This window comes from Tiliqua scincoides, chromosome 3, assembly GCF_035046505.1.
Source record: "Tiliqua scincoides isolate rTilSci1 chromosome 3, rTilSci1.hap2, whole genome shotgun sequence".
NCBI classification, from domain to species: Eukaryota; Metazoa; Chordata; class Lepidosauria; order Squamata; family Scincidae; genus Tiliqua; species Tiliqua scincoides.
This window is the reverse complement of record NC_089823.1, coordinates 151,664,746-151,691,196: the sequence shown is the minus strand read 5'-3', so window position 1 is coordinate 151,691,196 and position 26,451 is coordinate 151,664,746. Positions and strand designations below refer to the sequence as shown.

At 42.1% G+C, this 26,451-nt stretch overlaps 2 protein-coding genes across 2 annotated transcripts in view; one reads left to right on the top strand and one right to left on the bottom strand.

Moving 5' to 3' along the window:
• The first annotated feature begins 1,504 nt into the window (after nucleotides 1-1,504).
• On the top strand, nucleotides 1,505-22,030 carry TACR2 (tachykinin receptor 2). The gene is made up of 5 exons (XM_066618898.1): nucleotides 1,505-1,906; nucleotides 11,548-11,742; nucleotides 17,525-17,681; nucleotides 19,004-19,200; nucleotides 20,025-22,030. Exons 1-5 carry the CDS (start codon nucleotides 1,506-1,508, stop codon nucleotides 20,221-20,223), a joined length of 1,149 nt encoding a protein of 382 aa, XP_066474995.1. The 5' UTR covers nucleotide 1,505; the 3' UTR covers nucleotides 20,224-22,030.
• Nucleotides 22,031-24,128: 2,098 nt separating this feature from the next.
• Nucleotides 24,129-26,451, bottom strand: part of HK1 (hexokinase 1) — a 46,707-nt gene continuing 44,384 nt past the window's right edge. The window contains exon 18 of the mRNA XM_066618895.1: nucleotides 24,129-24,900. Coding sequence (XP_066474992.1) covers nucleotides 24,756-24,900 — 145 coding nt within the window. The 3' untranslated portion in view covers nucleotides 24,129-24,755. The remainder of the gene's footprint in view (nucleotides 24,901-26,451) is intronic.

Genomic DNA, 26,451 nt, shown 5'->3' with positions numbered 1-26,451 from the left:
TCTTGAAATAATGGTTCTATACCTAGAGACTCTGTTTTATCACTGCATGATAATGATAATCAGATGTCTTGTTGTTTCTGCAGAAATTTCTGCACTTAAATATGAATCATTGAATTAACACACTTACAGGTTCTCTGTTGTTATCAGGACAGTGGTCTATTTAGACAATAACAATTTAAGAAATTCCAGTTGAGAGCTCAATTATAACTAAAGTGAACACTGAATACACAGTAAAGAAAATGATCCTCTGGGTTATACAATTTATAGTTGCTGTTGTTTTTTAAATCTGTGGAACTTTTAGAGAAGAGGTTTTCAAATATACAGGTATAACAGTAGTCTTTATCAAAGTATATGTCAATCAGAGGAAATTCATAGCATCAATAAAATATCACTTTACAGCAGCAAAGCAGGGAGTGAGATCCAAGCTGCCCCCTCCATTCATGAAGAGAAAGTACCTACTCATGTATGGTGCAGGGGACATGGATAATATTTCCTCCCAGTAGCAGCTTCTTATACCTTGTGGGGTGCTACTCCATAGAACCCCAAGATCTTGGGATGGGTCTTTTCAGAAGGTGGAGGCAGCTGCTGCTGGAAAGAGACTGAAAAGCCCCCATGACAACAAGGCTGTTGGGATCCCAGCTATTATTCACAGTACAAGTTTTTGAGTTACACAAAACTTTTATGTGTAGCTTGTAGAGCAGTTACTAGGCAGATTTTAAAAAAATTAAAATAAAGTATCACTCTTGCTACTCAATAATTCTACTGTCTTTTCAGTCCTTATTTGTAATATTTATAGCATCCTACAGGCCAAGTTCTAAATTCCTTGTGTATTAAAACTCCCACTGAAGTCAAATGTGAGATATGAATCTAATAGGAATAAAGGTCGGGGTCCTAATAGGGTAAAATCTATTAAGCTGTTCACTTAAAACCTGAGAACATCCAAGAAGATTACTGCACAGGCCAAAAAACAAAAATGAAACCCCAATTGGCTTCATTAAATTTTATTTGATGATGACTAGCTTTGTATAGACTAGTTTCTCTCCACCTCCTATGAAAAACTTGTTAAGTTACTGTAGAAAACCTTTCCTGTGTGGGTGCATATTTAACATCTTGCAGCCACAAAGGAAGAGAGAACTAAAGTCCAACAACTCTGTGCTGTATGGTCTACCAAACTAATATCAAAATTTAAAAGCTGAAAAAGGATTTTTTTTACTAGAACTAACAATTTGACACTGAGTTTTAAGAAGATTCTCTCTATAAGTAATCATTGATTACTAACCCCAGAAATATTTTCTTGGGATTTACATAAATGGAGTTGTGGTGGATATGGATGTAGAAGAGCACTCATCACTCCTCTCCGGAACATGTTTGAAAATCAACAAGTTGTGTACTGAAAATCTGTTTTTAATGCATCAAACCAGGAGTTCACAGCCCTAATTCTATGACTGTTGTAAGAAAATCATCCAGCCTGAAGCAGTTTTTTCAACACTGAGCTGAAGAAAGAGATGAAGACAGCTCTCTCCTCAAACCTCAGCACTTCTGTGGATGGCTCTTTCCCAGATGATGGCAACTTCACAGCCTTGACTGCATTTTCTCAGCCTGCCTGGCAAATCGCTCTTTGGGCTATCCCCTATTTGTCCATAGTCATTGCGTCCATTGTGGGCAATGGGACTGTCATCTGGATTATTTTGTCTCATCAACGGATGAGGACTGTTACCAACTATTTTATTGTTAATTTGGCTTTTTCTGACCTGCTCATGACTACTCTGAACACAGTCTTCAATTTTATTTATGCCAGCCACAATGTCTGGTATTTTGGTGAGGGTTTCTGTCGGTTTCTTAACTTTCTGCCTATTACAGCAATGTTTGTCAGTGTTTATTCTATGACTGCTGTTGCTGCCGAGAGGTAAGAGATGCTGTGCTGCAGAGTTTTTCCATTTGAGCCAAGTTGTCTTTGCTTCTGTGGTAGAGCTGAATGAAATAGGTAATATTAATAAAAATAGAAAAAGCAACTACAGGGATTTTACGGGAAAAGTTCCTTACTCATCCTTATGGTTTTAGGCAGACATTTACTTTTAGGATGTGTAAATGAAGGTTCCAATCCTATATACTCTTACCTGGGAATAAGCCCCATTGACATAGTGGGAGTTATTTAAGTAAACGTATGATTGTGCTGCACCTTATTTAACCCTATCATAAATTTTTGGTTATTATGAGACATCTCAACTTACATACACTGTGTACTGATCATTAAAAAGGAAATCTTCTGTGTCAGGATGTCCCAAATTCAATGACTATGTTTTGCAAACCTGCTTATTCAGTTTCTGCTAGTCGTGTGCGTGGGCAAAGACTTTTCACGGCTGAAGCCACAGTTTACTACTGCTAGAATTACTACTTCTGCCCCCCTCTTCTGCTTTCTCATATTTCATCAGCCATTACCTACACATTTTCAAGTCTGTGTTTGTACCCACTACCCTGCTTTCAAAGTGAGAGAGAGGTCACTGATGTCCAGATTAGACATGACACTCATCCCATAATTTGGTTTTGTCTGTACTTTTGTGAGTGCATAGATAGTGGATGCAGAAGGTCCTGATATGAGTCAGGATTATGGAATTAATTCATTTCTGCACTATCATTTGGTCTAGATTAGAGGATCAGGAACCCCCACCAGCTGTTGTTTGCTTCGGGAGGAAAGTTGCCACTGGTAAAAATAGCAGCTTACCTCCCAGAGCAAATAATATCTGCAGGAGCCCCAATCCAGATTGAAACTGTTATTATCCCCTTCCTCTATGCCAGGGGTGCCCAAACCCCGGCCCAGGGGTCACTTGCGGCCCTCGGGGCCTTTCAGTCAGGCCCCCGGGGAGCTCCCAGTCTCCAGTGAGCCTCTGGCCCTCCAAAGACTTGCTGGAGCCCGTGCTGGCCTCTCAGCAAGAGAAAGACTGTTCGACCTCTCACTTGAGCTGTGGGACAAGGGCTCCCTCCACTACTTGCTGTTTCACATCTGTGATGCAGCAGTGGCAGCAAAGGAAAGGCTGGCCATGCTTTGTGCAAGGCCTTTTATAGGCCTTGAGCTACTGCAAGACCTTAATTCATTCACATCTCTAATATATTCATTTATGTAAATTTATTTAAATTTTAAATTGTAAATTAATTCTTTTTTTCCCCGGCCCCCAACACAGTGTCAGAGAGATGATGTGGCCCTCCTGCCAAAATGTTTGGACACCCCTGCTCTATGCCATGGTCCCAGATCAAATTGGTGCCTCTCACACCCACCATTTACGCAGGAGCAGCACACTTGTTGCTGCAACAGGGAGTCAAATTTTTACATTTTTAAAAAAATTGTTCTGTGGTTTGGGTTCAGGTAGGATTGAAATGGTTCCTAGTTCCAATTCAAGACAATTTATTATGAAAAGACTAAACTTTTAGATCGAGTGGCCTGTATGTAAATAATAAATGCTATTTCAGAGCCCAGTAACTGGTCTGACACCAGAGTCACGTAGCTCCAGCGCATGTGGGAAATTTCATGTCATTGTATAATCAGTGTATATCAGTATATAATTACAAGCTTAAGGGCACAATCCTATCCTGCGCTGGAATAGGCAAGCCAAGAGGCTTGCACTGTATGCAGCACAGAATAGGGGCCAGAAACAGCTCAGCCAGAGGCAAGGGGAAACTGTTCCCCTTACCCCTGGGCAAGGCGCCCTGGCTGCTATGGGACTCCTCAGACCCACACCATCTCCAGAGGTGGCACAAGTTCAAGGACAGCGGAGCGGCTTCAAGCTGCTCTGAACTCCCCAGGAACAGGGGTTGGAATCTGACATAACTGCTGGATCCCAGCCCACCTCCTGCTCCCCCGCCTCTGCGGCCGCCCACCGCCCGCCTGCCTAGGAACGCCTCCCTCCCGCCTCCTCCCTGCCCACCCCAGAGCCTTGCGTCGGCCTAGCTGGGCCGACACAAGGCTCACCACGCAAGCTGTCAAGGAGGCTGGATTCCACCTCCGTGCACTGGCGTGGCTTGCTCATGAGGAGGCACAAATGTGCTTTACAGCACATTTGCTACCCTCCTGGGCCAGTGTAAGGGACTTATGCCGGCCCAAGTGCAGTTTAGGATTGCATTATATGTTTCCCTGTGAGAGGCAACTGCTTAGGACCATTATTTGACTTGGGACCACAGTAAGGTGATGGGGTGTATTTAACCCTTTATTTTCTCACTGTTTTCCTGTCACCAAACACACCACAACCAAGCAGTTGTTTAACCCCCATAGTGTCCTTGTAGCAAATTGCACTTTCAGGGTTAAATAGCCCTTCAGAGATGTCTTGTGTGCTCCCTCGGGCATTTGGTGGGCCACTGTGAGATAAAGGAAGCTGGACTAGATGGACCCTTGGCCTGTTCCAGTGGGACTCTTTTTATGTTCTTAAAGGGGCCATTTTTCATTGGGAAAACAGCATGGAGATTAAATACCCCCTGCCTCTGCACTGTGAACGTGATCCAAATGGTCTCATCTAACTGCTGACTAGTAAACCGAAGTCTGTAACTACACTCTGATGCATTTAACATCATAAGTAGTTTGGTCCTAAAAAAAACCTGCTTAGGATCAGGTTGTATTGTGTCAACATATTTCTTTATTGGCAACCTTCAGTCTCGAAAGACTATGGTATCGCGCTCTGAAAGGTAGACTTTCTAATAATTACTCCATTTCTGTTCTGAAAGAGAGAACAAAAGCTTGGTTAGGTTTAGTTTATGTTCAGGTTTGGTGTACAACCTGAGCAGGTGCCCCTGGTGGTCAGTCTAAAGTGCCACCCCCTTCCCTACGCAGGTGACAACACATAAATTTTCCTCCTACGATAGCTCACAGATCATGACATACCAATTCCCCACACATATAATCTGTTCCCCCTTAAAGAGAGCCAGGGGATAAATCTCTCTCTCACCCCTGCAATCCTCCCCCTCCCTTTTCTGATCTCCTCCCTGCCTCAGTGGTCTTCTCCTCTGCTTGTCTAATAGTGTTGGTGGCAATCATGGCCACCACTGCTGTGCCCACTGCTCCTGCTCCTCTTCCTTTTTTTGAAAGAACAGAAGGCAGCAGGGAAGGAAGTGTGGAAGAAATAGTGTAGTGATTAGTTGGGCTAGAGAAGGGACTTTAATCCTTCCACTCTTCCTTCATTGCCATCCTCTGCCTTGGCAATGGCAGGGAAGCCATCCCAAGTAAGGGAAGGCAGAGGATGAGGCAGTCAACTGGCCAGCCAATGGCAGGGTGGGGCAGCTTGCTGCCTCTACCAATTCACCACCTGAGGCAGTTGCCTTACTGCGGCTCATCAGTTAGCCAGCTATGGCCTTGATCTTAAATAGCTCAGAATCCTCCATATTGAACAGTATGGTCAACATCCAAAAGCAGCGGTCTCCAAACTGCAATGTGCTGCATCCCCAAGTTACTGGTCCAGGCACAGCGGCGGCAGAGGCTTTCTGCAGTGGTGCCACAGCCTCCTTGTTTCATCTCCTATCTTCTCAGCAACTCATACTTGGCAGCCACTTCCACCGTCACCCCAGCAGGCTCTGCGCCCAGATTTCTGGGCAGAAGCAGCTGCCAGGCACCAGTTGCTGAGAAGGTCGGAGATGAAACAAGGGGGCTGCGGCATGGAATAGAAAGCCTCACCACCACTGTGCCATGCCTGGGCCAGTAATTTGGGGACACTGGATCCTGCCTACAGGCCACAGTTTAGCAGCCCCTGTCCTAAAGATATTGATTTAAAATATGCAAATTTAAATTTAAATTGTTTCTTACCATCAAATCAATAGTGAAAAAGGTTGTACTACAGAAGCATCAACCATACACATTGAGAGAGAAATCATTCAAATAAGTAAATAATCTTCTTGATCATTTTTGGAATGTTTCGTTCTTCTCCCTGGGCACTTTTAATCTTAAGCAGGCATTGTAATTCAGTTTGGTAGTTTTCCACTTTTAGCAGTCTCTGGTTTTGTTTTAATTTTGCATTGCACCTTTGATGATCAACTTAAGCCCATCATTTAAGGGCAGTGATTCATAGCCCACAATGTGGGAAATATTTGCCTATTGTTAATGCAAGGTCAATGCTAAATCGGTTCCCTTTTCACTTGTTGTGGAAGGACAGAAGCAAGGTTGTAGTTAGCAGTGTCATGCCAATTTGTCAAAAACATCCTTCACCTTCAGAGGGATAGAACAAAGTTCCCCTCTGAAAAATACCCAACTCATAGTACAGCAAAGTCTGATTTCAAAATATTATATACAAAGTCATGTTAATACTGTATAACTCTTAAATTTGATGGGACTTTCAATTCCCAAGTGGCCGCATTTTAACACACATTTTAAAGTTTTGCTTTCCTCCACTCTGAAGTATAATGTACATATATCTCTGACTCTCACCATTGCTATATTCTTCCATCATCTCAGCATTGGGGATCTCACAACTGCTATATTCTTTCATGACAGACAGAAAGCTGACATTTTAAGACTAAGGCTGGAATTCTGTATGCACAACTGGGAATAAGCTCCATTTAACAAAATGGAACTTACTTCTGAGTAAACATATATGATTGTGCTGTGAGACAGCCTTTTGTACCTAACATTTAGAATAGACCTTGCCAGTTCTGTCTCATACTAGCATCTAACAGAGTAAGCCATGCTACACATGTTACAAAATTTAGGGTACAATCCTAACCAGGTCCACTCAGAAGTAAGTCCTATTGAATTCAATGGGACTTACTCCCAGGAAAGTGAGGTTAGGATTGCAGCCTTAGAGTGTTCACACATTTGACCCAGCCTAGGAAGAGGGGTATTTCATAGGGGTTGCCAAAGACAACTGCCCAAACTATGCTTTTAAAATACAAGCTGTCTTTACTAGATAACTGACTGGTGTTGTAGATAAGAGCATTTAATAGGCCAAAAAGCTGTTTCTGAGACAGTGCATTGACTTTATTTTAGAAATAGCTTTTCCTGGCTTAGTATCAAGGCCTGTTAGTAAAGGGAAGATTGTGAGTATCCTGAGAGCTTGCCAACAATCTATTTTAAAAACAGTGTTCTGTTTTAATTTATTTTCTCTACGTTTACTTTTTGGGGGTTCTTGGAATAAAATTTTAAAAGCAGGATTTTTTTTTTCTCCGTTATAAATGAAAGTTGAACTTCCATTTTTATAAAGTGTAAAAGTTTGTAGCATAACACTACTGAGATAACCTTAACTAACATGGAATTCTGACACTGTTTCCCAGAAACAGAAATATCCCATTATTTCTAATTGTAGACAAAATGTCAACCATTCTCAAGGTCAGACTAGATGTTGTATGAGAGACTCATGAACATCAATCAGCATTTAATTTCTTTTTTTTTTTTAACTGAAAAGTTTTTTCAGGAAGCTGCAGTATTGAGTGGAGGAATGGTAAAAGAGGGGCTGCTTAACTCTTTCTATTCCTTCCATTGGTCCACTAAAGATTTTTTCCCCCCAGTTCTCTTCTCCCACAGGGAAAAAAATCTGGCATCCCCTATCTTTTCTCCTTGCAGATATGAAAGCAGTTTGCGGAAGGGGGAGTCCTTTTAAGCAGAAAAATGGCAGGAAGGGAAAGCATTATACTGCCCTTCCTTCCCCACTCCTACAACAGCAATCTCCAATCTTAATCTCACACTTAACTTTTAAACTGTACCCTGGTAAACAAAAAAAACACAATACTGTAATTTAAAACACATCTTGACATTATTGTTGCCTAATAATTCATGAATTAGAATTTTCTCGTTTCTACTTTTGTGCAATTAGTACTGAAATGACATGTGATGACAGTCACGCAACCTATTCCAATCTCATTATACAACTTACACTGAGGCCTCCTTCACATCTGTTCCTAGCAGCGTGGGAATGGCTTCCCCAGAGCTGCACTCCCATACTGCCAAGGGATGCAAGTGAATAAAATAACCAACCCCATGGGGTCCTTAATAGGGGCCCTTCACCCCTCCCATGCAATCAATGCCCTGTTTAGTTGGTCGCATATGTTTACTGATGTACATGCCTACAATGTGCACACTCCCTGACCCCTCCCCTCACTTCCCCCGTTTTCCTTATAAATCTTCCTAATCATGTGGGAGGGAAGTTCAAAAACTCTGCATGTAAGGAGATAGTGTACATACACACATACGTACATATGTGCATGTGATTTGGGATGTCTATAAGGAAAGTGGGGGGAAGCAAGGAGAGGGGCCAGGATGTGAATATGCCATGAAAATGCACAACGTTAAACATGTCAGGGACAGGAAGTAGAGAGTAACTAGAAGATTGTACATGAGTTTAGATTCTGTTAAAAGTTCCTAACAACTTGGCAAGAAAGTAAAGTGATAGGACATCTCCAAGATCATATACAAATTGAGCAAACAACAACTAGATACACTAGCTAGCACAAGTATTATTACATGCATTGCATTATTCCTGCAACTATATTATATACAGCAATGTTTCTCAAACTATGGCTTGGGACCCACTAGGTGGGCTGCGAGCCAATTTCAGGTGAGTCCCCATTCATTTCAATATTTTATTTTTAATATATTAGACTTGATTCTACCCTGGTATGTGACTACATTTGGGAAAATGTTACAGACCTGTACTTTTAAAAAGCTACCATGTGCATTATTTTAATAATGATAGTAAATGGGACTTACTGCTGGGTTAGTGTGGGTACTTAACAATCTAGGATTGCAGTCTAGGATTGTTTAAAATTTTCCTGCCTGATGACGTCACTTCTGATCATGACATCACTTCTGGTGGGTTCTGACAGGTTCTCATTCTAAAATGTGGGTCCTGGTACTAAATGTGTAAGAACCACTTATATACAGTATTCCACTTTGTGGATGCAGAAAATAATTATTGTATCTAAAACAAGAAAAACTACACTAAAAGCACAATCCTATGTATGTCTACTCAGAAGTTCCCTTGAGTTCAATAGGACTCCTAGGTTAGTCTGTACAGGACTGCAGTCTTAGGGCCCAATCCTGTCCAACTTTCCAGCACTGGTGCAGCTGCAATGCAGTCCTGAGGTAAGGGAACAAATATTCCCATACCTTGAGGAGGCCTCTGTTACTGCCTCCCCACCACAGGATGCAGTGCACACCCCATTGGTATGGCTGCATCTGCACTGGAAAATTGGATGGGATTGGACCCTCAGGCTACAATCCTATACACACTTACATGGGACTAAGTCCCATTAAACTCAGTAGGACTTACTTCTAATGCCTAGGATTGCACTGTTGTAGTGTCTTTTCCTCTCAGCAGAGCTATGTGCTTAGGTATACAAAGCCCTGAAATCATAAATGTTGTCTTGAACCTTTGCAAAATACTGGCTAAAGTAGCAACACCCACAATCGGACACCAATTTTTGTCAACAGTATCATTTTCTGTGTGGCCAGCTACAGTCAGAGCATGTTTTTATGGCAGGGGACAGGAGTAACCCAAGACATTGCCCTCCTAGTAATGTATCAGCGAGCAATCGGATATGACTGTTGCAAACAGGTGTGAGATTGAAAAGCATAACAGCGCATCATTCCAACTGCAAGGCACAAGTGTTGGAGAGGTTTACAGGAAATGGAAAGTGGCTCAAAGGAACTCCAGTGCAAAGTAAACAGATCAGGTTCATGGTAAAAGGCCATACCATGAGTGACAGGAAAATAAGAGAAAATGATGTTTCTTACAAATCGCCATTTGTCTAACTCTCCCGTCCCACAGAAGCTGCACAGAGAAGAAAGCAGCTTCTGACTTTTCAAATGTATAAGGAATCCAGGGGTGATCTGAACCAGAGTGAACATGCTATACTGCCACCTGAACCCACCCCCCAATTCTGCAGCCTCCCAAATTCTATCCCCCTAACTCTGCCAAGTACAAGGAAGCAGAGGAGAGCTTTCCTCCTTCAGTGACTTCCAGCACCACCTCTACTGCCTGTTCCATTCCCAGCAGTCCCTCCTCTGGCCACTAGAGGGAGATTCCATAGGTTGGCCACATTGTATGTACAGTATTTGTATTTAAAATGTTTCTGTTCTATCTTTTCACCTTACAAGACCCTCCAGGCAGATTAGACTGGAGAATGAAATCATTGCAATGAAATCCACATGAACTAAAATCATTGGTCTAAAAATACAGTTAATAGAACTAGCAGTAGCATTAAAATTTCAATAGAGACTCTACTGCTTGCCAAAAGCATGAGAAAATAAAGCAAATTTAACCTGGTGGCTAAAGGTCGCAGGGTTCCAAATGGCCAAAGCATGAAACACTGTGACACAATCATCTCTTTTCAAGGTAGAACAAAACTGGTAAAGTTGTTTAGTGCCACAGACACCAGGCAACTTAAGAACATAAGAATAGCTCTGCTGGATCAGGCCATAAGCCCATCTAGTCCAGCTTCCTGTATCTCACAGCGGCCCACTAAATGAGAGCACACAAGACAACAGACATAACCTGCATCCTGGTGCCCTCCCCTGCATCTGACAATCAGAAGCAGCCTACCTCTAAAACCAGGAGCTAGCACCTACCACCATGACTTGTAACCCATGATGAACTTTTCCTCCAGAAATTTGTCCAATCCCCTCTTAAAGGCATCTAGGCAAGATGCCACGACTACTTCCTGTGGCAAGGAGTTCCACAGACTAATTACACGCTAGGTACAGAAATATTTTCTTTTGTCAGTCCTGACTCTCCCAACACTCAACTTTAGTGGATGTCCCATGGTTCTGGTGTTATGTGAGAGGGAAACTGCTGTATCCCACATGCGACAGAAGGGGACTCTCATCCCTTCCCCACGGAAAGCCCCAGGCTCCAGAACGGGGCTTCTCAAGTCTCTATCAACTACTTTGCCAGTCCAGATGATAGAACCTCTGTGTTAGGCTTTACAGTCCAACACAGAAGATAGGACCCGGCGGAGCAGGGCTCTGCTGGTCCCACCCCCTCCTGGGCCAGTTCCTCCCCTGTCCCGCCCTCCCCCACCCCAAAAGCCTGTACTGCTGTCCAGGGCACTTACTTTCCTCTTGGTGGCGTCCTTCCGGCGCTGGGCCCATTGCTGATGCTCCCTACGCTAAGGGCACCGTAAACATGTTTTACAGCATGTTTATGACACCCAAGTCTTTAGGTGTTCCTTTAGGCCCCCATTGCTAGCACTGGGTCATAAATATGCCATAAAGCACATTTATGTTACCCTCAGAGTAGGGAGCCGGCACTGAGCTCAACACTGGAAGGATGCCACTCAGAGGAAGGTACATTAAGATACATTAGATTTAGTTGCTACACTTGAAGTTCCTGGAGTTTCAAAGCAACCTGAAAAGGGGGTGGGGGCTCAGAAGTCTCATTCCACCTACAGAGCTTACTTACCATATGGCCTTTTGGATCCAGACACAGAATATAAATGAATAGCTACATAACAAGAATGTTGAAGGCATTAAAGCAGAAAAAATATGACCTGGTTATACTTTGTTCTCACTATAATTTTTGATGTATTTATCTTTTTGGTACAGTTCCTTCAAGTGAATAATTCCCTCTTTCCTTCTTCCAGGTATATAGCTATAATTTACCCTTTCAAAAGGAAACTTTCTGCTGGGAACACCAAAGTGATAATAGGAATGATGTGGCTGGTGGCTTTTGGACTTGCCTTTCCACAGTTCTTCTACGCGAAAGTCACTACTGATGATGGAAACACCAAGTGTATCGTTGCCTGGCCTGATGATGTTGACCAGAAGCATCTGCTCACGTAAGCACTTCCCAAATGTTTAAACCAGAAATACATTTTGGCAACTGATGCTCATTATTTAAGGGAAGGGGAAAGCGCCAGAATGCAGCATCATTAAAAACATTGCTTGAAAGTCCTGCTGTCAGGACTGATGGCTCAAAAAGCCAGAAACAGCATTGTTTTTGCATTAAATGGAGCAGGATAAAGGAGTAAATGGGTTACTCAATAAATACCCATTTTGTCATAAAAGGACACCGCAGATTAATGGTGCCTCTTCTATGGATTTCAGAGCAGCTGCAGTTTTCAAAAAGAAAAAGATGCATTTGTTTTTCTTGGGGCAGTTACAATTCTCCCATTGCTCTGAGACTTTCTTCATCTCCACAAAGGGCAGCCAAGGGAGTGAGAAGATGCAGGTGGGAAAACGTGCACTGACATCACAGCACACACTGAGCGATGGCACTGAGTGATGGGAAAATGCTGCCATGTCTCATTCCTCGCTCCTTCAATATGTAGACCAGGTAAAGACAGTGGAAAAGAATTAGAGCCATGCTTTAAAATCCTTGATAAAGGACAGCAGGGTTAAAAAAAAAAAAAAAGAGTTATGTTTGTAAGTGAGCCATTCCTTAATCAAGGCCAGTGTTTAAGATGCCCGGGGTTAGTGACAGACTAGGTGATTATTCCAGAACTTGCATGAGGGTGAAAGGGCAAGGAAGCTTAAAGGAATGGGAGCAGTCTGTTTGTGGCCATATACAGTATAAAGAACCTTAGTGTTAGACCCTGCCTTTTGTTAAGACCATTCTGGTCCAAATCCTAACCAACTTTCCAGCACTGACACTGCTGTGCCAATGTGCTGCATCCTGCAGTTGGGTGGCAGTCACGGAGGTCTTTTTATTTATTTATATATTTATATTTATAAATATATGGAATATTTATTCCATTACCTTGCAGCTGCCTTGCCCTTACCTGGGTGCTAGAAGATTGGTTAGGATTGCGCCCTCTTTGTTCCTAAGTCTTATTCATAAAAATCCCAGGCTCTCTGTTACAGTAACCACTTCAGGCCCAGCACTGTCATAAAATGGAACATTCTCCTCCCATCCCCATAGTTGAAAAATGCGTGTTAGACTCTAGTCCAATCCAGATTCACAAAAAAAAGACGGAGAAACCTTTTAGGTTTTAGAAACCTAAAAAGGGCACCAGCAAAACTGTGACCCCCCCCCCAAGCTTCTTGTCTTGAATGTGAGGCATTCATTGCAACACAAAACAGGATTTTGTTATGGGTCAAGGCAGTGGCGTAGCTAATGATTGTGTAGCCCGATGCCAAGCTCAAAATGATGCCCCGGAAGTGATGTCACAACCAGAAGTGATGTCATGCCTGGGCTTTTTAAAAAGCAAAAATTAAGAAAAACCCTGCCTCCTCCCCCCAGAAGCTCACCACCTACTTGCTCTGCCACCTCCTCCCAGCCAGTGGCATAGCTTATCTGTTCCTGGGGTCAAAGAAGATTTTGTAACCCGCCCCCCACAACAAAATCAAATTTAATTAATTAAGTAAATAAATAAAAAGTGTGCCCCTTATCAGTTAGAGCAGGGGTCTCTAAACTTTTACGCCAAATGCCACAGCAAATACCTGGCACAGTGATGAGGGCCAGAAAAAAATTAAATATAAAATTTAAATAAATGCATTAGAGATGGAACTTAGATGAATGAATAAATGAATGGGCTCAAATGTCCAGGACTTCTCCAAGCACGAACACAACCCAAGAAATAAAGCACACACTTAAATGGACCCCCATTCCCCCACCCCAAAAGCACAACTCTGTTTGTGTTTGGTCAACTGGACCAGAGGCTCTCAGAGGCTGGCCACGGGCTGGATAGAGGCTCTCAGCGGGCTGCATCTGGCCCCTGGGTCAGTGTTTGGAGACCCCTGGGTTAAAGACACTGTTCTGGGGTGAAGAGGGACAGTTAGTCTCCCCTGCTAAATATAAGAGGAGCACCACTTGAAAGTGCCTCTTTACCCACTTAGCTGGGGGTGACTGTATTATGATACATGGAAATGAGAGCTGACATATATAAACATTGGTTCCATGCTGTATCATAATAACATCTCCTTGGCTCTCAGAATAATCAGTCTCTTAGGTCAGTTTTGAGTTAAAGAAATCCCCTTTTTTCCATAAAGCAGTTGTGTTTCCATTTTCTGGTTTATTGGCCATAACTTTGGTAGAATATTCCAATGAGGTTTGTTTCATTGCAGTCTGCATTAAATTTCCTTTCCAATGATGTATAACATGATGGCATTATTTGTACTTATCAATCTTTTCCCAATTTTGGCCACTAGTGTCAAGATCAGCTTGTTGGCCCCCTAAAGCTTGTTGCCTGGTGCAACTGCTACCCCCTGCACCTCCTTAGCTATGCCACTGGCTCAAGGCCCCTGAAACCTCGTTTGATAGGGGTTATAGGTAGTGAAAAAATAACCAGTAAGAACATGGCAACTTGGAATGCATGAAAGCAAAGGAAAGGGTGCAAATTCAAAAAGCAAGACTTGGTTCCAGCAATCTTTGTCATTCTTCTTTTCAGTACAAGAGGGAAATGCAGAGGTAGCTTGAAATTTCACAATTAGTTTTGCTAATGGTAACAAAAGGAAACGTTTTAAACCTTCAGCATGTTTGCAGCTGTGCTTATCTCTTCCTGTTGTTGCCTCACTCTTTTCCCCTTTGGGGTCAGGGAGAACCAATATCTCAAATTATGCAGGTCTTTGTTCTTCTGTTTATGATGCTGGGGTTATCACAGTGGAGGGTCTGAAGGTTTATGGGTCTCTGGGAACAATTTCCATCTCCCCTCAAAGTGGAATGTGGTGATTTGATAGCTGCATGGATTTGTCAGCTATCTGCAAACAGTGATCAGGATTAAAACATAAGTCCAGTAAGTTTTACACAAATGCGGCACTTTCTGTTGGATTCAGTAGTCTGGTATCAAGGTCGTTTTGTAGAACTATTTCATTGAAGCAATCAAATCCTACAACACCTTTAACTTGTAGTTTGCATTCACCATAGCATTTAGTGAGTGTTTGAAAGTAGAGTTACATGTGCACACAAATTCTTGCTTCTGATCCTGGTTTTTGGTTGTTTACAGATAGTACTGGGGGGACATGCAAACAGGTCTGAAGCCATAACTTGGGGGTTTGGGGGCTTGAGTGCATAGCTTGAGTGCATGGGTGGCGGGACCAGTGCTGCAGCGGGCAGGACGGGATCTCCACCCGTCCCGGGAGGAAAGGGGGATCCGTGACTGGGGGCTGCTCCCCTCTAGAGGAAAGTCAGGGGCCCCGGGGGAGGTCGCCCCCTGTCACTCCCAATGTGGTCTCTAGCCTGATTGTACCTCCATTCACTATTGATAGTTTGAAAAGAATAAATAGCATGTGGGAGGCAAGTGTTCAGGCTGGAAACCTCAGAGGGGCTAAGTGCTGAAACTCTGTTCAGCTGCCCCATTGCAGTTTTCAGCCATTTCATGCACTGCTATCTCCCACACAACTGCAACCAGTTTTCCATACTAGATAGGACAACCACATTTCTAGGAGGGATCGTGGCCCATCTGCTAGGGAAGTACAGCGGGGTGGCCATCTTAGGCAGAGGATTGGTGGAGAGTGCCCGGTCTGTAACCTTGAGGGGTGGAGCAGGTGGGCACAGCAAGTGCACAGGGCCAGTCACGATTGCACATGGCATATATAGTACAGCACAGTAAAGAGATAGCAACTTGCCTTGACTTCTTAGGCACAGGCGGGAGCTTGGACTGGCCCCCGAGTCAGATTTCAGTTATATGACATTGAATTAACTATCCTTAAATACTTCTGAAAATATGCCACTAATGTGCCCGTTAGCCACTGGACAGAGAGAGTGCAGAAAGTAATGGATTTATATTCAAGTTAAATTTGCTCTTACTACCTAAACACCATGGTTTTTGTGTATTTTTTTCTTCTAGGATCACTATAGTAAGCATAAGAAAAGTGACTGTCATGAAAATCCACGCTAAGCAGGGAAATCTTGGCTATGGGCTATGTCAGATGCAAGGGAGGGCACCAGGATGCAGGTCTCTTGTTATCTGGTGTGCTCCCTGGGGCATTTGGTGGGCCGCTGTGAGATACAGGAAGCTGGACTAGATGGGCCTAGGGCCTGATCCAGTGGGGCTGTTCTGATGTTCTTATAATCTTGAGTGAGCAGCAGGGCCACATTATGACTTTTTTGAGTCCTTGGCACTTTTGCTTTATGGGCCCCTCCAACAGCTGCTGAAAGTAATATGTGAGTCATTCTGACAGGATGACAGACAGGTTTCAGTGACCTTCCTGGAAGAGATGCTTTAAGCATCCCCCAGGGATGTCTGCCCAAACATCCCTCCAAATCCCTCCTTTTTTCCCCCCCTCCAAATCTCCAAAGAATAACATTCAACACAACTGCAGGGAGGAAGTTTTTTTCACCCATGCTGTCTTAAGTGAACTATACCATATAAACTAGATTAAGCTATCACTCGACTTGGTTGGTGCTTCTCAATCATCTGCATCACAGTGTAGGAAAAGGCTGAGCAAGTGAGTTTATTGGTTCTGCTTTGTGCTGCAAAGGGATTTTCCTATATATTATTTCAGGCCAGTGACATATAAAAGACCTCTTCTAGTAGCTCAACCATGTACCGCTAACTTTTCGCAGTAAAAGCTCAGTACGTAAGATTTAGTAGGAGTGAGGAGTGGGGAGAGAAAAGCAAGCATAATTTATCTGCCTGGTTTCTAACCCAACTGGGTCTAGCTCTGTCCAGCCCCTTCAGGTGAGCATATAAAGTCCAACAACTCACCCAGGCTTCCACTACAAAACTGAAACTGTTTTTCTCATTTTCTCCCATGTCCTCTCTCATCCTAAGGCCTTTTGGGTTTGGCTTTTACACAACATGGATGACTACAAGGCAGAGGAAAGGAACATTTGTTTCCAAGAACTATTCTGCCTCATTCATCCTATTAGATTATCTCTTTGAAGATTCTCGTCTCTGACTTCAGCATACTACATTCCACCTCCATTAACCTTCCCATCCAAACTGAACATTACTATGGATACTAGTTAATGAAACAAAAGTTTTTGCTAATAATGTTATTTTTTCTGTGCACAAATTCTTGTTATAACAAATATCCCTTGCAGATTATGGAGCATTTTGGTGATTTGCTCTTATTGAATTGTGTAATTATTTTGGCATGTGCAGAGGCAGGATTTGAGGTGGGATGGGATTCTGGCAGGGCAAGGACACTGTGCCCCTAATGTGACTGAGAGCCCAGTCCTGAACTCTGCATGCTGGTTTACCGCCAGCACGCACTGTCACAAACGTGCCACAGACAAGAGTGCAGAGGATGGACTGCCTGCAACCAGCACTTCCGTATCAGCTGCAGACTGTCCATTCTCCTCCCTCTTTGGTGGTCCATGAGGGAGTGCTTGCTCAGCAAGATTCTGGAAGTGATTAAAGATTATTTTATTCCTAAGACCTCGTGGACCACTTCTCAGGGTCTTGTGGACCATTTGTGGTCCATGGACCACAGGTTGGGAGCCAGTGCTGTAAAGATTCACAGGAACAGCAATAGCTTGAGGGTGCAGGGAATTCTCTGCATGATCTCACTACACCAACCTACAATTCCCAGGCTTTTCAAGTGTTGGTGGATGACTGTTAAATGAAGATATTCCAGGTGCACTGTGGAGAGTTTTCTTATTGAAAGAAGGCAGCTTTTAAAGGGATGCACTGGTAAACAAACTCTGTGATAATCCACCCTCTGCTCCTTTTTCAGGTATCACATTGCAGTTATTGTATTGGTTTACCTGCTGCCTCTCACTGTGATGTTTTTCACATATAAGGCAATAGGAATGACTCTATGGAATAATGCTGTTCCTGGAAATGACACTAACAAAGTCTACTACCAGCATCAGATAATGGCCAAAAAGAAGGTTCGTCATCATCATTTACTAATAGAAACTGCCTCCTGTGAAGTTACAACAAGAATTAATGTCAGGACATGCCTGATAGTTTTGCAGTCATTCTCAGAAGGGATGACAAATGAGTTCAGTATTCTGTTCTACAAATATCTCTTCAGTTTCAGCAAATGCCCTCTGCTGTCTTCAGCAGACACTACAGAACTTTTCCTTCTAACCAATAATCATCATCACATTTGTGGTGAGGGGGTTGTGGAGTATTCCTCCTCCAGGTATGTTCCAGTGCTGTAAAAAGGATGCAAGATGGAAACATTGAACCTTGTAAATTGTGGCCCTTGAGCCACTCAAAAAAGATCAAGCATCTACTTGCTTAATCATAGCAAGGTCATTACTGTATAGAAAATGATAGTTTCTTTAGTCTTCTGTCTTTATGGTGGTGCCAGCTTTGGTACACATAAGTAAACTGTTATGACGACAACTATCTTTACAGAATGTTTGCCGGGATAAAACTACTTTTTGCATGACTGTAGCAAATAGATCATGAATTCCAAATGTTTTATTGTTTAGTGTTCTTACCATTATAACTTACACTATACACTAGGACTGTCACACACAAAGCCTGCGCATCTTGTCTGGCCTGTTAGGGTCCCCAATGGGCCTATGACACCCTTAATGCACATTCTGAACTCTCTGCAGGGATGGGAAGCTGACACCCTTTGAAGGGTAAAGGACTGTGGCTGCAATCTTATGCACACTTACTTGGGAGTAAGCTCCATTGAACACAGTGGGACTTACTTCTGAGTATACAATGCACAGGACTGGGCTGTAGGCTATTAAGGAATGCTTAGATGATAGGGATGCTCCACCCATGACAGTGCAGTTGTTCAGGCAGCTATAGGGGCTCACCACCTTCTGTAGCTGTTTTCTGGTGATTTTGAGTTTAGGACCGGGTTTTAATATGCTGGTGCCAAACAATTTATTATCCTGTCACATCACATTCAAATCCTCCATGTCTGGCCTTCTTTCTTCTCCCCTCTGTTTAGTAGTATCCATGTAGTCCTGAGGGATCAGGCATTGTAAAAAACTCCAGTGGCTCTTTCCTGTCTGTTGCCATGTCCAGAATAGGGATTCATCGCCAGCTTCCCTCATAGTGTCTGGTTTCCACTGTTAGCACCATTTCTCTCCTTGGGTCAAAAGTGCATCAACCAACAATAAAAGATAATTTGGCTAAGCGCTGCTTGTGAAAGACAGAAGTTTGACTCAATTTGGAAGTGCAGGTGCAAAGTCAGAGATGCCATGGATGACAAAACAGTAAGGTGTTCCTTTTATTTTTGCAGTTTGTCAAGACGATGGTGGCAGTCGTGATAGCATTTGCCATCTGTTGGTTTCCTTATCATCTCTACTTTCTCTTGGGAACCATGCAGAAAGACATCTACACATGGAAATACATTCAACAAGTATATCTGGCAGTGTTTTTGCTTGCCATGAGCTCAGCAATGCATAGCCCAATTATTTATTGCTGTCTTAATCAAAGGTGAGTTTGTGCATATATTGTGGGTGCATATGAGGTGGGAGTTCCAGTCATGGACACTAAATAATTCTGTCTCCATTTTCTCTCAACATTGATTACGTGTCAGTCGGTATTGCTAAATCAATTTCAGGCAGCAGCAGCAGGTCAAGATACAGATGGCATAACTGAATAAGCGGGAAAACTAAGGGAGTCAGGTCAGGTCAATGAGATGGAAATATAGATGTTCTCTATGTTGTTTAGCTGGAACAAACCGACATCTCTTTACACAGAAAATTTAAATATGTTGCTGGTTTTCTTCGTATTCTTATTGTATAATTACTACAAACTATTTAAAATTGGCTTTGTGAATAAATATGGACACAGAAGCTTGTTTTCAAAGTCTCTGCACTGCATTCTTTTCAAGTTTTAAAATAAGAAAAACATTTAAGAATGCCATTTGATATTTCAGCATGTCTTCAGAGTACCTCCATATACGGCACATTCCTTTGCTGATTTATGAGAAGGAAATTGCTGACACACATAAAATAACTTGCAATTTCAAAAAAGAAATCTATTGCCTTACTTTACAGTATCATTGTGGGGTTGTCTGGTTAATTTTTTGCCTAAAACACAGAAAAACCTGCTTCATGTATCATGTCACAGCAACCAGTGGACTCACTTTGTGCCTTTAACACGCCAAAACCTACTCTTTTTTTTTCCAATAATTGCACAAGATTCCTTTGCATGCCCTTCATTTCTTCATTGATTTCACAGAAAAATGTAGCCCAGCTCTTTCTGCATATAAATGGTGTTATTAACACTTGGTTTATGTTTGTGCCCATTGACAGGTTCCGCTCTGGCTTCAGAATTGCTTTTCAGTGGTGCCCATGCATCAAAGCAACAAAGAGAGACAAAATGAACCTTACTCACCCATTGCTTTTCCAGAAGATCTCAAGAGAGCAACTATCCAACTTCCATACAAGCACAGGAACACACACAACTAATACTGACAGGCTATCAATCACAAATATGTACTTGGACCTTTGATCTGGCTGCAAATTGTTTGAAAAGTTGTTTCTAATACTCCTACTTCAATGTAGATTTAAAATTCTTTCAGAATCAGAATTGTGATGGTTCTTTGCTCGGCTTGATGCCCCCAACACCAGAGGTCAATACCAAATGGTCATTTCCAGCTCACTTTTTATGCAGAATTGAGCTGACTTGGTTTCACCCTGTGATCAAGCAGTTCATGCATGTTTCTCTGCCCTCACAAATCCATTCAAAAAGCAAAATGCAGATCAACAGATTTCTCAAACAATGACCAATTTCTTGGCTGAAACCAAGCACAGTTTCTTGGTTATTGACTTTACCTAGGGATAGTGCAAGGAAGACATTGGGCCAAGCAAATGTTAATGTTCAAACACAGTGTAGAAGAAGTGCATTTTCAAATCTTATTTGGGCATTACGTGCTAAACTCCAGAGTAACCTTGCTACTCTACAGCCCTGATTCAGCTACACATACGTACAGAAGCATGGGATGCGTATGAATAACTTGGGTCAGCTAATTGGTGATAGTGTAATTCTAGCAGGGAGCAAGTGGGGGAGGGGTTAGATCCAGCTAAACCCTTCTCCTTCTGATCAGGGCTATTGCCCATTATCTGATCAAGACTTATCTGCAGCCACAGCAACTGGATTTGGCAAGCACTGGACCCTTGTTGGGTTATGTTCAAGTTAATGGGCTACAATGTTCAAGTTAACAGAACTCTGAAAAATGGAATCCTAGTCAACACTTACTATACCTCAACAGGCACAGCCAAAATACAGTGTACTGTAGCACAGGTTTTAAATATTTATTGTGCTTTGTGAGGTAACAAGAATACTTTACTCATTAAGAAAAATATTTATCTTACTAATGTAAAATAATTTGTAGTGTAAAATAAGTCCATTACAGATATCTCTGGCACTGCATGTTACTGTATATTAAATATCAATTACAAAATGGTAGTATTCATTTGTTCGCATAATCTCATTCTTCCAGGAAAATGAGGGCAAGAAAAGCACAAAAGTATTTCAAAAATTAGTAAACAGGAAGGGAATTGCCTAAACTTAAAGAACAAAAAAAATGTTTTAACTTTTGCACATTGTAAAGACCTGCTCAAATAAATCTTGATCAGAACCTGATCCGCAACACCATGTACAGCTGATACATAAATTGAACTTTTCCCCAGAAAAAAATATAAGCTCTGTCTGATTATTTGTAATCCTTTATCAAGTTAACCATATTCAATAAACTGGAGTAACACACACTTCCAAACACACCAACAATGCTCAAGTCAACATGGAACTTAAGGTATTTCAGAAAGATAATCACAGCTTCAGTTTTAACCTTAATACGAGGTTTAATCGTACATTTCAGATAAGACTTGCTGGCAGATCTGTGACCTGGGGCAGCTTAACACATCTAGCTGTTATTGTGTGCACTATCTATAAGAGCAAACTCACCTCCGTATACTGGGCATGTCAAAGCAACCAAGCACAAACCTAAGAACCTGAAGTATGAATTCCATAGCACATTCTTATTATTACTCCTCTTACAAGAGGATAAAATGACAACCACTTTCTGTCTCCAACTGTCTGCTGGCATTAATCACCTTAAATTCCAATGCCAAAGATGGCCATTTATACTTAAAAGAAAAACAAACCCAAAATGGCTTGTTGGCTATCACAAACTATATAGTATTTGGATTATATTTTCCCTTCCATATTGAAGTCACAATGCATCTAAGCCCTATCAAGTTGGCTGTGTGAAGAGTTCATAAATTACGGTATAATACCAACAGGTGACACTGCAAAATCCCCACATTTGTAATGCAAAGCCTGGTACTGAACCAACCAGCATGTACCAATTGGAAGATTGTACCTTACAGACACATAGCTATTAATGTGGACAAATACAGGACTTTATTGACTCAATGCATTGCAGTCATAACTGATGCCTGAAATCCAGCAAAACATTATAACTTGGTTTCATAAAACCAAAGTTTTGCTATACCTCTACACTCTTCATGAATTGTCTGTAATCTGAAAAGATGTCTAGGACCCTTGATTTTAAAATGTCCTTGTTTCTTTCTGTTGCTTTTTATAGCACATAGGCACCTATTTTCAAACTCACAATCATCCCTTTTCCAAAAAGAATGACCAGACACCAGTAAACACACATCAAAAAAAAGTTTAATATTGTCACAAATCATCCACTTTGCACTACTACCATAGCTACTAGTGGGCAATGTAAAAAGACTTCTAGCATCGCAAAACTGGGTAATCATGCAGTTCTTCAAGAGACACACACGCACACACAAAGCGGAGATGACTGCTTGTGACTCAACATGTTACCACACAACATTCAATCACAGTGCACTACAATGCATACTGAAATGTGCATTAGTAGCTAGGGCAATCCAAATCTTGAGAAACAGAGAAGAGAAAAATCCAAACTATCTTGTGGTTGTTGCTGCTAATCATGAGGTGGATCTTTAAGAAACAGCTTGGCAAACAGATGGAACCATGACGGCAACAGGCCACCATTGCCTAATTGTGGGGTGGCCAAACTGTGTTCCAACTTAAAATCAAAGGCCAGCTCACTCATTTCATATCCACACAGGTAGAGAAAGGCATCTACTGCAGCATTTCTCAAATTGTGGGTTATGACCCACTGGTGGAACGCGAGCCCATGTGTGGTAGGACATGACCCATATTAGCTTGGTCGGATGTGACACTACTAGTGGTGCTGGAATGCTTTTGGGAGGTCCTGGATGCCTCTTCTGGACTCTTATTGGCCTCTGCAAGCCACAGAAGCGACCACAAGTGACTTCCAATCAAACCAGAAGTTGCACCAGCAAACTGAAAGTCATATCCGGTCACTTCTAGGATGTGGGCCATTCTGAGGCCTCTCAAGGACGATTGAGTGGGTTGCCAGCCCAGTGTGACCTAGAAGAATCCTTCAGGGCCTTCTGGAAGCATTCCAGCACCACTAGGAGTATCACCACTGAGGACGAGGTGGGTCACAGCACTAAAAAGTTTGGAAACCACTGTTCTACTGTATACCCACTTTTAATGGTCAGTTCAGATTTCTAGTGTTGCTAAATCTGGCCACATAACTGCAACTTGGCAAATGCACCTAGCACTTTTTGTAGTGTTACCCCCTCACATTGCTTTTCGAGGCACATTGGGATCCACAACCTGGACTTGAAGCCAGATGTTCATGTAATTGTTTAATGATACTTAAGAGTTAGAAAAAGTTTGGTTCTGAAAACCATTTTTTTTAAATCAAATGGAAGTGTAGATTCCTGAATTTGATGAGTATAATAATCCAAATCAAGTGGGAGCCACTGATTTTAATGGAAGATGAAATACATTTCATTAATTTTTCCACACTCTTTGGCTATAGACACAAAATGAGGTAAAGAATTTTTAAAGCAACTATGTGAGCACTACTGCATGGAAATAGCATGTGAGGATTAGCCATTGATGCAGTTTTTTCCTGAAATGCATTCATGAATAGGACCTGGCAGAAATCCAAGATCCTGTTTTTTGATACATCTGGAAAAATGCAGCTGTCATAATATGACATTTCCACACTAAGATACTCAGATAGTTGCTTCACAGAATCTGTCCATGAATTACACTGGAATTGACTCTCAGCAAGGTGGAAGGTGACAGGAAGGGACAACAAAATCCCCCTTTTATTTGAAAAGAAAATCCTTTGCTCTATAATATATAGCCAAAGCAATAGAAGGGCATACAAATCCCTGATCCCCCCTCACTCATGTCTAGAGATTTGGATTACCCTTGGTCAATCACTCACTTGATGTTTCTAGTAGACTTGCCTTTTTGAAACAACACATTTTACTTGGAAATACATCATTCATCAAAGCAATGAGAAATGCCAGTGGTATTAGACATGAGGGGAGTCATTTATTTATTTATTTGTTCTTCCATGACTGAATGTGAAGAGAAGACAATTCAGGTTCTTAAGGGAAATCTGGCTACAGAGGGTTACAAGAGCACACAGTGCTGCCCAACAGCTGTGAAAGCTCCAAGGTTTGAAAAGTTAAACAACTTTAGGCTAAAAATTCAGATGGGAACTGCTAAGCCCCCTTTGCATAAGCACTTGTCTCATCTTCAGCATCGTTGGAGGTATATTTATTTAACACGGATGTAGTAGCAGCTGGAAAAAATACACTTGACAGAGAAAACCACCTGCTCTTGTTCATGTATATTATTTGGCTGTAATTTTAATAATAAACTTATTTTTGACATCTGTTTAAATTACAGATTCATTTTCCTTTTTAATGACCTACACATGGGGAATGTACCAAATAGGGCAGAAAAAGACACATGCAGACAAGGGTTCAGAGGTGGGAGACATTATCAGCAACAGCACACGCTATTCAGTATCCTATTGTGTTCAACTCTTCCATAAAGCAGCTGATTCCAAGGACTCCCTGCCAGTTCAGACTACAGAACTGCTGCTTTATAAGAAAGTGCTCAGAAGGTAGAATACGCCGTTGCAGTAGAGTTCAGTTGTGCTCAGCGTTACGGAGTCTACATCCCACAGCAGTGATGAGAGCAGCTCCTTTCCCGCTGCCATCTTCAGAAAGAAGGAATGTCACATCGCATTTGGGTGCCAAATCCTTTACAGTTTGGTGCATAATTCTTGAAAAGCTGTGGAGAGAGAGAAAAAAAGGGAGGTTAAGAGAAATTTCTCTGCCACTTTATAGATGGCAGTATCACTACAGCAGCGTTTCTCAAACTGTGGGTTGGGACCCACTAGGTAAGTCGCGAGCCATTTTCAGGGGGATCACAGAGCACCTAGCTCCGCCACCACTGAAAATATAGGGTACAGAGCTACTGGGCAGGGCAGGCTCCCAGTGGGAGAGAGGCATGGTGCTTTGCTCTGGATAGGTGGGAAGATAGGTCACTGGAAAGGGGGGAGGGCTGTTTGGTTGGAGCTGGATCTGTGTTCTACTTTGACTTCCACACTGAAATGTTTGAATTCCAAGCTATGCAAAACAACAGCATAAGACGTTGTGTAATAGAACCTTCGGCTGATCGTGGCTTAGGTTTGAAGCCTAAATTGATGGTGTTACTTCCAGCCATGACATCACTTCCAGGTTAATGACATCACTTCTGGTGGGTCCAGACAGATTGCCATTCTAAAAAGTAGGTTCTGATGCTAAAATGTTTGAGAACCACTGCATTACAGGATCTTCAAATTATAGGTCCATTCTGAGAGCATTCCAGAAGAAAAGGAAATTTCCACCATGTTAAATCCAAGACCTTCTTAGCAGCTTGTGCACGTGAATAGAGCCAGTCATTCATTATGTATGAATGATGACCCTTCAGGTACTCTGACCTTAAGCCGGGTATGACATCAAAGGGAACCACCAGCACTCTGAATGGCATCCCCCTGACCCTGGATTGGCTCCCTCTCTGAAGGTGTTCTAGCTGTGCTTGAAAACTTTTTGCTTCCTTCTGTCTTTTCTGAATTAGGGTGATCCCTCTTCTTTTTTCTGTCTCTGCAAGTTTGTGTTCTTTTTTTAATTGATCCTATTTTCCCTCTTTTTTGTTTTATTCTGGTCATTGTATGTTGACTTTTTTGAGTATGTGATTTTGTAACCACTTAATGGTTGTAAGTCACCTTGGACATCCCCTCTGGATGAGGAAAGGAAAAAAGCCAGAATCAGCTGTGAAGTTCATTCCTTCTCAGGAGGCTCTAGTCTAATCCATGATGGTTGCAATTCAACAAGACAACCCAATGTACCCAAGTTATGTTCTACTATGCTCTGTCTGCCATAACTAGTAATGATAGTCCCACGTAGACACTGAGGTTTGAACTACGCACCAAATAGCAGAATACAGTTCCTAGGATAAATGAGACTCCCACCAAGAATCTTTTGGTGCTTTTGCAAATACAAACATGAAAAAAACTGAAGAGTTGATTTTTCCAACTACAAGCTTCCAACTATGGAGATGGTGACTTGTTCCCATTCAGTATTTGAAATCCCATTCCTCTGCTTCATGGCTGTCAGTTTCTTTCTGTTTATTTTTTATTAAGAGCCCCTTAAGACATTATGCATATATGTAATAGATGCAAAAAGAGATTGACTCATCCAGCCAAGACTTCCAATTGACTAGGAATCCAGTCATGCTTGCAGGTCAAGACTGGGTGTCACACAGCAAAAACAATGAAGGTGAAGTGTTATTCACAGACAC

Bases quoted from the DNA above. Each gene is read 5' to 3' on its own strand.
- TACR2 (XM_066618898.1), top strand. From the start codon at position 1,506: ATGAAGACAGCTCTCTCCTCAAACCTCAGCACTTCTGTGGATGGCTCT. The intron at 17,682-19,003 runs GTTCGTCATCAT...TTATTTTTGCAG, and splicing joins AGATAATGGCCAAAAAGAAG to TTTGTCAAGACGATGGTGGC. The intron at 19,201-20,024 runs GTGAGTTTGTGC...GCCCATTGACAG, and splicing joins TATTGCTGTCTTAATCAAAG to GTTCCGCTCTGGCTTCAGAA.